This window comes from Balearica regulorum, chromosome 13 (genome assembly GCF_011004875.1).
Source record: "Balearica regulorum gibbericeps isolate bBalReg1 chromosome 13, bBalReg1.pri, whole genome shotgun sequence".
Taxonomy (NCBI): domain Eukaryota; kingdom Metazoa; phylum Chordata; class Aves; order Gruiformes; family Gruidae; genus Balearica; species Balearica regulorum.
Window position 1 is genome coordinate 288,419 of NC_046196.1, and position 13,351 is coordinate 301,769.

The 13,351-nt window shown below is 49.8% G+C and overlaps 1 protein-coding gene across 13 annotated transcripts; it reads right to left on the reverse strand.

Moving 5' to 3' along the window:
- Window positions 1–74: 74 nt before the first annotated feature.
- On the reverse strand, window positions 75–13,350 carry ZNF821 (zinc finger protein 821). 13 transcript variants are annotated; one of them, XM_075766048.1, is made up of 8 exons: window positions 13,128–13,350; window positions 12,732–12,939; window positions 11,205–11,296; window positions 4,140–4,265; window positions 3,478–3,620; window positions 2,807–2,911; window positions 1,718–1,884; window positions 75–992 (listed from the first exon to the last, which is right to left on the reverse strand). In XM_075766048.1, exons 3-8 carry the CDS (start codon window positions 11,242–11,244, stop codon window positions 338–340), a joined length of 1,236 nt encoding a protein of 411 aa, XP_075622163.1. In that variant the 5' UTR covers window positions 11,245–11,296; window positions 12,732–12,939; window positions 13,128–13,350; the 3' UTR covers window positions 75–337. The 13 variants fall into 13 exon arrangements, 3 of the variants coding, with proteins under 3 accessions (XP_075622163.1, XP_075622164.1, XP_075622162.1); XM_075766049.1 differs by lacking the exons at window positions 12,732–12,939; window positions 13,128–13,350 and adding an exon at window positions 12,516–12,706; XR_012837667.1 differs by lacking the exons at window positions 75–992; window positions 1,718–1,884; window positions 2,807–2,911; window positions 3,478–3,620; window positions 4,140–4,265 and adding exons at window positions 7,051–7,657; window positions 8,952–9,142; window positions 11,002–11,104 and having other exon boundaries at window positions 13,128–13,321.
- Window position 13,351: the final 1 nt, after the last annotated feature.

The window sequence follows — 13,351 nt, forward strand, 5'->3', positions numbered from 1 at the left end:
GGCAGCCCAAACAAATCTATGGAGCTAGGGTGCAAGAACAGGATGAAGCACAAAAGGTAAAGAAGGGGACTAAATAAACGTGAACATTAATTTATTTTCCCTCTGTTCACAGGCTGCGACTTGGCCCACAGAGCAGACTGTATCCTCAGAAGCTGCTCCCACCAGGGCTACGTTGGCAGACATCTCTCAGCCCTCTTCTCCTCCTATGTTCAGGAGAAAACCAGAACCATCTCTCAGGGAGAGCCAGCCAGGGACCCACAGGAGCCTCCTGAGTGTAGAAGCCTGCCAGTGCACCTGTGGCAGGTGCAGCAGAGGTGGCACAGTCCTTGGCTGTACCTTAATGCAGCGCACTGTTGCTCTGCTCTTCAAAGGTCATTTTGCCCAGCAGCTGGCTCTCCAGCTCCACATTGCTAACTGGCAGCTGGAAAAAGTTCATTTCAGCTGCCAAAGCAGCCATGGCAGAGGGGTCCTGGCCAAACTGTGCCCGGAGCATCATGTCCATTTTCTCCAAGCGCCGCTTGAGCCTCTTGGCCTCGCGCTCCCGAATGAGCCGGGCCTGTCGTTTCTCTGGGGTCTCATTTGCACGTTTCAGTCGCATGGCTTCCCGGTCTCTCTGCAGCCGCCGCGCCCGCTGCTCATCTGTCTCTTGCATGCGCTGCAGGCGCTTAGCTTCTCGATCCCGCATACGCCTCACTTCCCGTTCTTCAGGTGTCTCATTGTCCCGCCGGCTCTTCTTGGCCGTGCGCTCCCGCTCCAGACGCTGCAGCCGCACTTCCAAGGGCTCGTTCTGCCGACGCAGTGCCCACTTTCGCATGCCAGGTGTCTGTGCCTCCAGCAGCTTACGATAAGCAGCACAATTGTTGCACACTAGGAGGATGCCTGCAGGGTACACAGGGGTGTGAAAGGCAATGTCTCTCCCCTCAACACTGGAGGGGCCCTCGCTCTGTGGTGCCGGCAGGCGATCTGCACTGAGCACCTCTGGCAGCTTCTCACTGGAAAGCAGAAAGAGCAGAGAATCAGAGAATTGGTGCTAACGGAAGAGTCCCCATCTCGGACTGCCCAGGGGGCTGCAACGAACACTGCCCCTACTATAGCCCATGACAGAGTTCTCTGCTAAACCATTCCTGCCCAAAGACATGTCTGAATACCTAAAATGAAGCAACATCATATCCGGGGGTAGTAAGCGGATTAGCCCAGAGCAATGTCTGGGTTGGAAGAGCACAAGAGCAGGAATTAGCCAGCAAGGTGCTCCTCCCCATCATCTCTGGATTTCTCCTTTCAGCACTATTCCACTGGTCAGTGGATAATCTTCTACCAGGCAGGACACAAACAAGGAACATTTTGTTTTCTGCCTGTAGTCCTGCTCTGGAAATGATGAACCCATCCGGGCAGTACAGACCTACTCTGATGGATTGCTGCAGAAGGGCAGCAGTTGATTGCTCTCCAGCGACTGGAGACCCCAGTGCTTTCTGCACAGTTCTGGTTCTTCACAGAGCTAAGGAACACCCTTTTAGCAGCACAGCCCATGTAGGTTTTAGCAGGTGATACAGAGCTGCAGGCAGGAAGGGACTGAAGGAATCTCACTCACTGGGGGTGTTCACAACTCTCCTACAGGCCTTAGTGGGTCCAGAGCCATGACTTCTGTGTCATTTAAGGCAACCCAACTAATCTTTAATGTGGGTACCCTGGCCCACTCACCAGCCAGGGTGAGCCTAACCTGTTGAATGTGGCGTGGCTGGTGAAGCGTGCTCCACACACTGCACAGTTTGACAGCTGGTCCTCTGAGTGGATCAGGAGGTGTCGCCCAAGGGATCCTGGTGAGCTGAGGGCTCTGCCGCATACAGGACACATGTAGCTCTTGGCACTTACCACAGCTGCAGTGTGCTGCAAAACAACCACTATGTTGTTAGTTACAAATTGCCCAGCTCCCTGCCCAGTCTGGGCATGCTCAACAGATATGGCAAACCATTCAGTTCAGCCTCTTCAAATGGGAACACTTTACCACTAAACCTCTGCCTGACAGCTCCTAGACCGAGCTCAAGACATTTGGGGTGTCACGGGTCAAACAGCAAGGAGAAAACCTTTCTACAGCTCTACTCCAGTGCAAGAGAAACAATTAAGGCCAAAACACTGGGATCATAAGACCTGACCCTTATTTTCAGAAATGCATCTGAGGAGCTGCTGTTGCTGGACAAAGCATGACTGAACTAACAATAGGCAGGATGCTGGTGAGGAAACGCTTAGATGGAGAGAGTGTGTGCAGGTAAGTGGCCAATTCAGTTCTGCTTTATTCCTTCTTTTACACATTTGGATGTGCTGTGAAGAGAGCACTGACAACAAATCCTGTGAAATTCCAGCACAGATTTCCTGCAATATTGGAATCATTTCAGAGGAAGAACAGCTGTTTTCATGGCTAGGAACTGTGATAAAGGTACAAAATAAAGAACTGAGTATTAGGAGGAAGGTTTCTTATCTCACTGAATGATGTAAAAATTGCTTCTATGTTTAATCTCAAGGAACTGCCTGGTCTTAGCCTGCAACTGCTTGCAGAGACTGCCTTGGGATAGAGTTGTGCTTTCCAGATCTGCATGCAGACTGGTGCCTTGCTGATTCTTTCCCCAGGACATCCTCTGGACAGAGTTTACTGCTGTGAACTTCAATCACATCCTAGCTAGTAGTTAAATTCTGTGACTACAGAGACCAGAACAAAGCCACCCTGTGCTTTGGGTTGTTTCTGGATTTGGGGCTTAAGGGGGCTTGAGGGACTTAAGGGCAGAGATATCCCACAGTTTGGAACCATCCCTACCTGGTATACATGAGCAATGAGTTGCTCCCTGCTTCCACACTCCAGCTGGCAGAGGGGGCACTGTGACAGTCCCAGCATAGGGTCAGCATTCAAATTCTCATGAACCTACAGGGAGGAAAAGCCACTTTGGTGTAAGACATACAGATCACATACACACACAGAGCCACCCATCCTCCCTTAGTATCTAGTCAACACTGCAGGCAAGCCTTGACCAGATCAAGCACTGTGTGACCAGTCCTGCTGGGGCTGATCTGTGTTCTTGCAGTCCAAAACTTCCTTCATGTAACCTCTGAGCAAAACTCCTGCTCTCTTGGGGAGAACAGGCAGAAGCCTCATGGCCTCCACTTGCACCCAGGCTCTTACCAGCACAGTGGCTCTGGTAGGCAAGATTGGAAGGGAATGGAAGGGGAAGTCAGAGAAAGGCACCAGAACTGAAGGAAGGGGGCACGCTCTACACAATCATCTTGGCCAGCCAGGAAAATGGCAGTTTGCTATCTCCTGTTCCTGGCAGCCCGAGAGCTCTTAATACCTTGTCCTCATGCCACAAGACATTGCTTAGAGGAGGTGTGACGGAAAGAAAGATAAGAAACCATGGCGGGGAGAGGAGGTGTTTAGACAGTACGCTTCTCTCTCTCCCTGGGAGGCTAAGTGCAGAGCCAGTACACACTTGCCTCATGTTCTCTCATCGGTGGGGTTCCAGGCACAGGTTGTTCTGCATTCTCTAATTCTTTCTTCACTTTCACCATTGAGCCATCCTCCTCAGATGTATGGGAAGAAATTTCATCCTGGGTGGTTTCCTCATCATCACTGCCACCTGGAACATGCAGAAAAGTTATTCTAAGTGTCAGGAGCCTGAGGGCACTCTTAGCCCTTAACTGTCCTAACCAGCATCACCTGGGGCCTCTACCCACTCCCTCCAACCAGGGGCTCCATTTAAACTCAGGCTGGGAGACTTCAGTCCCTGAAGTGTTCTGCAGAGTTCCTGGACCTGGTCTGCTACTTTGCCTTGCCTGACAATCACTAGACTGTCATCTGGACCCACTGCTGTTACTACCCTGCTCTGGTAAATTGGGACTGCATCCTGGCGGTAAGGTCATTGCCCCATCTCTGTTGTAGTGTTCCTTGGCTCTGAGCTTGTCTTCCCTTAGGAAGCAGCCCTACTCTTGATGTTTGCTGATGCTAAGTCCTACACAAGAGCCCAGGGCTAACCCAGAGGAGAAGATGGGCAAGATGCTCCCTAGAGGACCCCCACAATCTGTACAGCACCTAGCCTTACCCCTTGTCAGTCTCCCCAGTCCACTACCTTCCCGTTATTGGAAGGGGCAGAACTCACTGCTGCTGGAGTCAGGGTCTTGCAGTGGATGAATGGCTGCCCTTTGGTCCCCAAGAGCTCCGGGAAAGTTGGTTTTCATCATGGCTTGGCGGGCTTGCTCCTCCAGCCCTGCAAAGACTTGCTCCCCTGGCAGCCACAAGGACAAAAAGTCAGACTGGTGCCATTCCATTGCTTTCACCACCAAGGCTTGCCAAAAACACAACAGGTGTGGGGCTGCTCACCTGCACTGTGCAGAACCTCTGAAGTCACCTCTTGGAAAGCATTTAAGTAATCTCTCTGCTTGCCTACCCTGCAACACAAGCCTCTCGCACCTGCTGATGCGAGTCCAGTCCCTGTGTCTAGAACAGTCTCACTAGTGGAAATGTCCACCATCAGGTTGCTCTCAGCATACTCTTTAATTGCTACTTCAGCCACAAAAAAAAAAAAAGTGGGATTCCATATATCTGTCATATATAGTCAGGTGGCTTTCTCTGCTACCAAGCTACCTGCCAATAGAGCTATAGTAGCAGAGCTCTAGGCAGGTGGGAAGCTACTTGGAGATTATAACAGTATCCCAAATTGGGCATAGTGCTATATGGCTCTTCTAAATCCTGAAGTACAATTTTTGTGCAAGTTGCCTGTAATAGCAGGGAATAGTACTTCAGGATTTAGAAGAGCCATATTATTCCCTGCTATTACAGGCAACTTGCACAAAAATTGTATCTCCCTGAGTGCCTGGCACCTCATCTGCTCTCCACAGTGATACTAAAACCAGAGGCTGTCCTTGGCATGCTCTGTCACCATCCTCTGTCCCAGGAAGACTGAGGGCAAGCTGCCCTTCAAGGTATTTTGTGCTTGGAGCTGGTATTCTCTTGCTTACATGATGGATAACTTGCTTCACTACTTTGCTTTTCCCAGGTGTGGCTCTGGCTAAAATAAATCTCAGAGACACTTCATATGGTCAAAACAGAAAACCATGGGAATGAACCCAGAAAGCTGAGATAATTGATTAGGATAGTTTACAGTCTGTTTTGTTGAAAGACACCAAGTACCTCAGCTCAATAGGAGATGGCAAATACATTGAAAGAAGGCAATTATGTGTGCTTCTCTGAAAGAAAAATTCTTACGGATATCCCTGCTAAGGAGAACTTCTGGTTCCAAAGACTAACAATAAAAGGCAACCATTAATTTTCATATTAAATCAAACAAATTACTTTGTTAATGTGTATACATGATTTGCCTCTCTCAGCAGATGGTCTGGGAAGCACTTGGAATGAGGTGCTGAAGTTCCCAGCAGGGTAGCTTTTGGGTTAAATTTATCAACTGATTTGTAAGTTCTCAAGAACCACTCAAAGCATAAATACAAAAAATGCTAAGGAAGATGCAGTGTGTTTTTTCACATAAAACAAAAGCTTTCAGAAAATTGTACCTTTTAGTATAGGTTCACAACTGGCATCACTATAACCAGGGAATTGAACTCTTGACACATTGAGAGAGCACCAGTCCTGTTACAAGGATGGGTACATTCCCACATGCTAAACCGTTTCAGCCAGCTTTGCCCCATATTTATACTCACACTGCCTTTCTGGTGCTTACCTCTCAATTTCCAGGAGTGCTTTAAAAAGCAGTAATTTATGCAAGATTTCAAAGACCTTCAGAAGCTTCACAGAGTATGGGAGAAAAGTTTTAGTTCCCAACATCCCCATGGAGGTTTCCAAAAGTATTTGAAGGCATTTATCATTCTGTTTCAGAAATGTGAGAAAGGTTTCTGTAGAGAAGACTTGAGATCACAATCCATGTGGGCTGAAGAGAGGTGCTGAGGAGCACCCTAAATCTATTTGTCACGGAAAGCAGCAGGTACCATTGTGATTGCTGTGACACATGAATCCCCATCAGAAGCTATTCCAGCACTGAATGGTCTCCATAACCCAGAGTGCTGCTTTTTTTATGTCTGGACCACAACCTGACATTGGTAGGACTGAGGTGCAGACACTGCAGAATTGCAGTGCCTCTCCAAGAAGCAGATAATCACAAACCACCAGGATAAAAGTCCATGAGACCAAAAAGCATTGCAAAACAAAGTATGGTGAAATGAGGAAACCTGCAGAACACAGGACAGATGTAAAACTATAGTGGGAGATGTGCTGCCTGCGACAGAGTTAGAAACAGGGGATTCCCAAACACCACTGCAACCACTAGTGGAAGCAGTTGTGTCTCTTCCCCCTTTCCCCTTCCAGATGGCTTACATTTCCACTGTGCAGCAGCCTGGAGTCTGATGGCAAGTAGGTTCCTGCTCAGATATACAGACAGTCTGCAGGATTTTAAAAGCTGCGATCTATCTATGAGGTGACAGAGGAGGGAACTCCTCCCATCAGTAACACTAGCATCAATCACAACTAAGAGAGCAATCACGTCTGCCCGTGGCCTTTCTGTACAACATACCCAGAACCAAGTTAGCATTGATTCAGCACAGTGCAGAGAACTCTCAGCTTACAGCCAGAAATGCAAACTTAACCAAATCAGTGCTGTTAGCAGATGATATCTTGTGCGTTCTCCACTAGCCTGTATATAAAAGGCATCATGAGATTGGGAAAGACAAACTTTTAAAAATGCTAGCTTTAGCTTACATAGGATTCCTTATGTATTAAACTAATATTGTCTCCAAAAGAACTTAGGGAAGAGTGTCCTGTTCATCTACTGATGGACTAAGTCCTACCTTGATGAAACTTTAGAGCTTTAATGTTTGATAGATATAGGGTTATACTTTTATTGTTTCTGCACACACATGCTCATGTACAGGCACTTACACCCCCACCTCCACCCCACACTGAATACACTTCCATTCATTTGGAAAGGGCGTAAGACAGGCAACAGCTTTAGGATCACTGCTATCAGTAAAGGATGTTAGGCTCAATAGTGAATTCACAGACTCTTCTCCAGAAGTTTCTTTATTAAATACAAAAAGGGCTGCAGGCTGACCACAACACCAAAACAAGTCACTGTTTTACAAACAGCTAGAGACATTGGACAGTGAAAGATCATACAAATGCCTCTGCTTTGCATTCCAGTTCTCTCCATAATCTTGTAATGAGTGAGATGCCAGGTGAGCACCTGTGGAGGTAGGGGGCAGCCCTGCAGTACTGTGCAACAGGGGCAGTTATGACTGGTGGTGTATCAACTTGGTGGCCAGAAAGGATTTTTTTTCCTGAGCCCTTCCCTTCTTGAACTGTATGAATGCAGGATAACTCTCAGGTGTTCTGGAAAATAAACACACAAACAGACAACTCACACCCCAAAATCCACAAAATAAAATCAAAAGAAACTGCACATCGTTCCCTTGTCTTCCTTCCTAAACAGAAAAGTCTCTCAGAGATGAGCCACTTTATTCCCTCCTTGTACATCAATTTAAAGTCCCTGTTCATGTAGGTCTTCTCTGTGTTCCTTTCCTGGACCTGAAATTTGCAAGTCTGTCCACCACTGTGGATCTAGTCCACCTGCCCCATCGCTATTCTGGGTTGTCCACACTGCTGTAGTGGTTACTGAAATGAAAAACAACACAACACAATTGAAAGAGTTAACAACGGCAGCCCACAGAGCCCTTTAAGAACCAAGGATTTTGATGCAAGTAACATTTCTGCTCGGTTTTGAACGCTGAGTGTTATTTCTTGCAAGATACTTTCTCTTCAAACTGGGAATATTATAGACAGCAGAATTCAAGGAACACTGAAGAGCACAGAATGTGTGTGTGTGTGTGTATGTCAGAGGAAGAGGGAAGGAAACGGGATTAATGAGATATTGGGACCATGACAAATAGAGCTAGGAAGTGGGAATTTGACTAACACAAGCTGTTCTCAAGAGTTATAAAATAAGCATCACTTGCAAAGGGTACAGCAATAGAAAGAAAAGCAGCTCATGGGACAGCAGGGAGAGAAAATAAAAGCACACACTAACACCTGCAGCAGTTTTTTGGCAAGCACAAGAACAGTGAGTCGCCCATAACTGATGGAGTGGCGGTGCAGCAATGGATGGGCTTGAATCCAAAATCAGATTAATTGCTTAGAGAGATTTTATACTTTTATACTTTAGACTCTGGGAGAAAATAAAGACCAAATTGAACCAATTAAGATGTCTCCACAGGAGCAATGTAACTGCATCGTATTTTTCAGTTCAATGTAGAATGGGCAATGCAATACGTATATACCAGTATTACAGTTTTATGTTACTACTTTGCCAGGTGTAAGTGGTTTTTCATGCACCATGTGGCAAAACAAAATTAAATTACTAAGAGCCAATTACGTGCTGCGGCCCTGCCAAAGGGGAAATTACTACAATTAAAACTGTAGAAGGACTGGCCATCATACACAATGAGACTTTTGTGATAATAGAAATTTTTGTCATTGTTTCTGTATTATTTTGAATTTCCTTACACATCCACTTCCATTTAAAACTGTTTCAACTTGTAACCGCACAACTTCTCAGCTGGTCGCTCTGCATGCCAAACAAAGCGATTCTGTGCTGAGTGAAGACAGCAAACCATGTTGTGAGAGCAAGGTTAAATGAGGGCCATGCCAAGTCTGGAAAGTAACCCTGGAAAGAGGTGGCACCAAGCAAGCCAGGGAGAGGAGATCTGCAGCTGTCGCTTGCCCTCGTGAATACAAGAAAGAAGATAACATGGAGTGGCCATGCAAGGAAGAAGTAGGCACCGTCCTCCCACAAATTTGTCCAGTTAGATATTCACAGTGGTATTTATGCAAATCCAAAAAGCACTTCCCCAGCCCCGTAGCCTGCAAAATCAGACCCCAGCTGCGGACAACTGCGTAAAAAGCTGCATACCTGCTGTCCCTTTTATTCCTTTCCTCCCAACCACTTCAGTCCCTGTGAAGAAGTCTCAGTAACGTGTCTGCTATGTCTCAGCCTGACTCCTCATTCTGCTGGCTCACCCAGTTCTTGGAGCTGATGCTCTCTCCGATTATCCTCGTCAGTGTACTGCATGGCATTTCTGGGCCCTCCAGATACACAGCAGGCTAGGTAGACAGAGAAGTCCCAACGATTTGGTGGTGTTCATCATAAGACAGACAAGATTTTCCATCCCAAGGTGGAGACATCACCATTTACATGTTTCTTGTATCTTTCGGTCCCTTTATTTTCTTGTGGTCCTACTTGTTGCTCCTGATGGCTCCTCTTGAATAGTTGCTCTGTAGCAATGTACTGCATGTAAAGGAGGTGAACAAGTCCCAGAATTCCTCTCTATGGCATAGCAGATGCCATAACCTCAACCTCATGCCCGCTGGTAGCACGTATGTCAGATAGCTTCCCCTGAGACCAAAACTGGAGATACAGTCACTTCTATTGCAGATAAAAGAGCAGTGTTCACTCTGGAAACAGTGCACAACTGAACTCCATAACATGTATAGTTTTGTATATAATAGTACAAGCTTCTGAAGAACATGATCCCTTATGCAGTGGAGTGCAGAAAACAGCCCACCAAAACACCATGGAAACTCTACCTGCACCATTAGAGCTGTTGTACCCCTTGGTTTCCATACATGAGAGACCGTGACTCTACACCAGGGGGATAGCGTAAGTGCATGCCTTATATAAAAGTCTGATCTAAACGGCAGCAGTAACATCTGGGCACTCTCAGAAGCAAAAGTGTGTGGACACAAGATGTGTTAATGGCATCATAGGACAAAACACAGGACATATCAAATTTCTCTAAGGAAGACAATTCCAAAGTCATTAATGTACTATCAGGCAAATCAAAGCTATACTCTTCCCACTGTTGAACCCAGTGCCCAGAAGCAGGAATTGGAGAGCACAAGTCAGTGCAGATGCCAAAAGCCACACCTCAAGACTCTTACGCTGGCCACCAAGGAAAGCTTTTCAGCTCTCCCATGCCTAGCTCTAGCAGCCAACAGTGCTTTCAAGTCCCAGACAGAGGTCATTCTCCCCAGTACACTCAATGAGTGCGCAAAGTGTTAGGGTATATCACAGTGTATTTTCCCCTGGTACAGAGAACAGCATGCACAGATTCCTGTTGCCGTACCCATACAAAAAGGCAGCACAGAGAAACACACAGAGACATGCAAGCCAGCAGCATCAGCAAAGTGAGGCAGTGTTAGGGCTGCAGCATTCACCTCTCTGTCCCATACTCCTGGCAGCTACTACAGCTTAGCAATACCTAGGGCCCCCTTATCAGCCTTGGTTTCACATGTCTACAGAAGTGGAAATTTGTTTTCCTCATTCCAGACCAAATTCCCAATGTGTCTCCAGCCACTATGCTGGGAATGAACAAGGGCATAGCTTCAGTAGCCCTAACTTCCCCCTGCTGCAATCAGTCAAACAAAAGCTGTATATGTGCAGTTTCCCCTTTGCAGCCAAACATTCGTACGTGTCTCCCAGCTCCGCTAACATCTTGATGTAGCCTGCCCACAAGAAGTGCTGATGTACAGCATCTTCAGCCCATTCACTATCAAACAAATGCTAGGGTCTGGACAACTGGAGAAACAGAGACCCATCCTATCAGCTCAGCTCAAGAATGATCTGACAGATAGCATTTACCTGTCCAGTAAATTACTTAGCCACAGCCCACTCCCTGCAAGGAAAGAGCAAATGGCTTTATTTACATTATCTGGTGGGAAGCTGAGGTACAGTGAGCTTAAGTAACATGTCCAAGGCCAGTCAGTTGAGTCTGTGGTAGGGCAAAGATCAGAACCCAGGACTTCCTGGCTTTCAGCCACACATCCAAACCACCTTGCCTAGAACTTCCTTTGCTACCCAAGATGGGCCAGAGCCCCGAAGTCACATTTCTTAGTATACTAACTTGCACTTGTGACAGTGTGAATGCAAAGCACAGCTACAGGCCTTGCACATACACACCTACCTTTACAGCATTAGTTGTTTGTTCAAGCCTATCCCTGTCCTGCCTTGCCAGGACAAGGCCAGCTTCCCTGATGCACAGAGTTCAGTTTCTCTTCTTACAGTCCCTAAGACAAAATGTGAGTAACCACTATTCCCCTCCTCCCCGTCTCCACAACAATCCAGCCAGGGCAAGGATCCCACAATGCTGTGTAACATAATACTCACAGTGAACTTTGTTAGGAGTGGTCTGTTTCCGACGGGACATGTTTCCCTGACCTGGGAGCAGAGAGTGTTCGTTCCCTCAGCAGAGGGCTCACCTGAGAAGAGAAGAGCCTGTCACACACACCACTGGAACCTTCTGAGCCTCTGGCCAAATGCAGCTGGCCAAAATCCCCCTCCTTCTGCCTACAGTGCTCATTCTGCATCACCACAGCCATATCCAGTGCCAGCATCCACACAATCCACAAGCGCTTCACAAACCACCGTGTACGGGCAGTGCCACCCAGTTCTCAAGCAAAGTTATGAGCAATCCTGTCCCAGGTATACAAAAAGCTAAGAGTGCCCCACTTCAAGAGTGACTGCAATCTCAGTCCAAGCACCCTTCTCCCTCCGCTCCGTTCCCACGGCCAATACAGCAAGAGCCTCATCAAACCTGCAGACCCTGCCCTATCTCTGGCCCCCCACCCAGAGAGGGACTGAGAGGACCAAGGCCCCACCATGCCCAGAAGGCTGCCATCGGGCTCCAGATAACCCAGCCCAGGCAGGCAAGGGAACCAGCCGCCCTATGGTCACAGCTCCCGACACGGCAGCAGCAGTGGATGGAACAGTGTGGCCAGCCCAGGGACAGGTCTTGCCCCAGAAATACATCCCTCAAAGGGACTGACCTCACTGCCCTCGCAGACAGGCACAGGGAGAAGGAAACAGCAGGGCTGCTGCGCCCTCCCTGGGCAGGCAGGGCCGGGGACCGGCAGGTGGGGGACACACACCCCTTGTCTGTCACAGGTGGGGGCACACCGACCCCCCTCAAACGTTACAAGGGGGCAAATACCGACCCCTCATCCTCAGACTGACAGAGAAAGGAATCAATCCCAACAGTCCCCTCAGACAGACATACAGAAAAACGGAGGAGCTGAACCCATTTCCCCCCCGGACAGACGGACACGGGGGTCCCATCCCACCAGTCTCCCACCGACAGACGGACACGGGGGTCACGTCCGCCTCGCACCGACAGAAGGATCCAGCCGGCAGTCCCAGCACACGGGAGGCGGCAGAAGGAGGGATCCAGCCCGCAAGCGGTCGGACACACAGACAAGCGGACCCCGCTCCCCTGGCAGAGGAACGGACGGAGGAACCCAGCCCGGGCCCCCGAGGATGCCCACGGACGACCGGGGGACGCAGCCCGACAGCCCGGACAGACAGAACGGCCCGGCCCCTCGCAGGCAGAAGGATCGACGCTGCCGCCCCTGAGGCGTACGACGGGATCCGGCCCGCCCCTCGCGGGCGGACGGCCCCGGCCCGCGGCCCGGCCCGCCTTACCCGGTCCCGCTGCAGGCGCCGGGGAGCCGCAGACAGACAAAGGGCCGCCGGACAGACAGACAAGCAAGATGGCGGCGGCGCCGCCAGAGCGCGCGGCGCGGGCACGGGCGCGGCCCCGGGAAGCCCCCGGCCCGGCGGCGGCAGTGCCGCGCTGCCTGTCGAAGACCTCGCCTGCAGGCCCCAGGTGCCAGTTTTTCATTATCTGAAGCATCTCACCTGTTTTTCATGGATCCGTCCCAGCCAGCAGCTCCTGGCCGCCCGAAGGAGTTCATTCGTGCCAGCTGCGGGTCTCCCGTACCCCGGCGGGCAGCTCGGGAAGCGGCGCCGAGCTCTGGCCCCCTCCGCTGGCAGCTGCCTCTCCTCTCGCCCGGGTCGGGAAGCGGCTGCTCCTGTGCTACCCGAGCTCACCAGAATCTCGCTTACCCTGCAAGGTCAAAAATCACGATTTTACTATTAATTTAAAATCTTATGGACTCGTGCATCCGTTTAGAAATGAACCGCCCAGCACCACAGAGTGGGGGCCTCTGGGCTGCTCCTCCTCGTCTGTTCCAGAGCAGCCGCCTCCGCAGGGGCCTGCGGGCACCGCCTGGAACTCCCGCCGGGACAGCTTACCCTCGGGGCTGCGCCGCCCCGCAGAAACGCAGCGGCAGTACTGCAGCCTGGGATCGGGGTCAGCCTCGGCCCGACTGTCCCTCACAGAGGCGCCACCGCTGCCCGGCTCTCAGAGAACCGGAGACCCTTCCGCCCGCCCGCGACCCCGCGCGCTGTCTTCAGCCGAGCGCCTCCTGCGCCCCGTAGAGGCGGGGCTCATGGTAGGGGGAGCCGCAGGCGGAACG

Bases quoted from the DNA above. Each gene is read 5' to 3' on its own strand.
- ZNF821 (XM_075766047.1), bottom strand. From the start codon at position 4,308: ATGGAATGGCACCAGTCTGACTTTTTGTCCTTGTGGCTGCCAGGGGAG. The intron at 2,912-3,477 runs GCAAGTGTGTAC...TCCTCCCTGTAG, and splicing joins CACCGATGAGAGAACATGAG to GTTCATGAGAATTTGAATGC. The intron at 993-1,717 runs GTTAGGCTCACC...TCTGCTTTCCAG, and splicing joins AGCCACGCCACATTCAACAG to TGAGAAGCTGCCAGAGGTGC.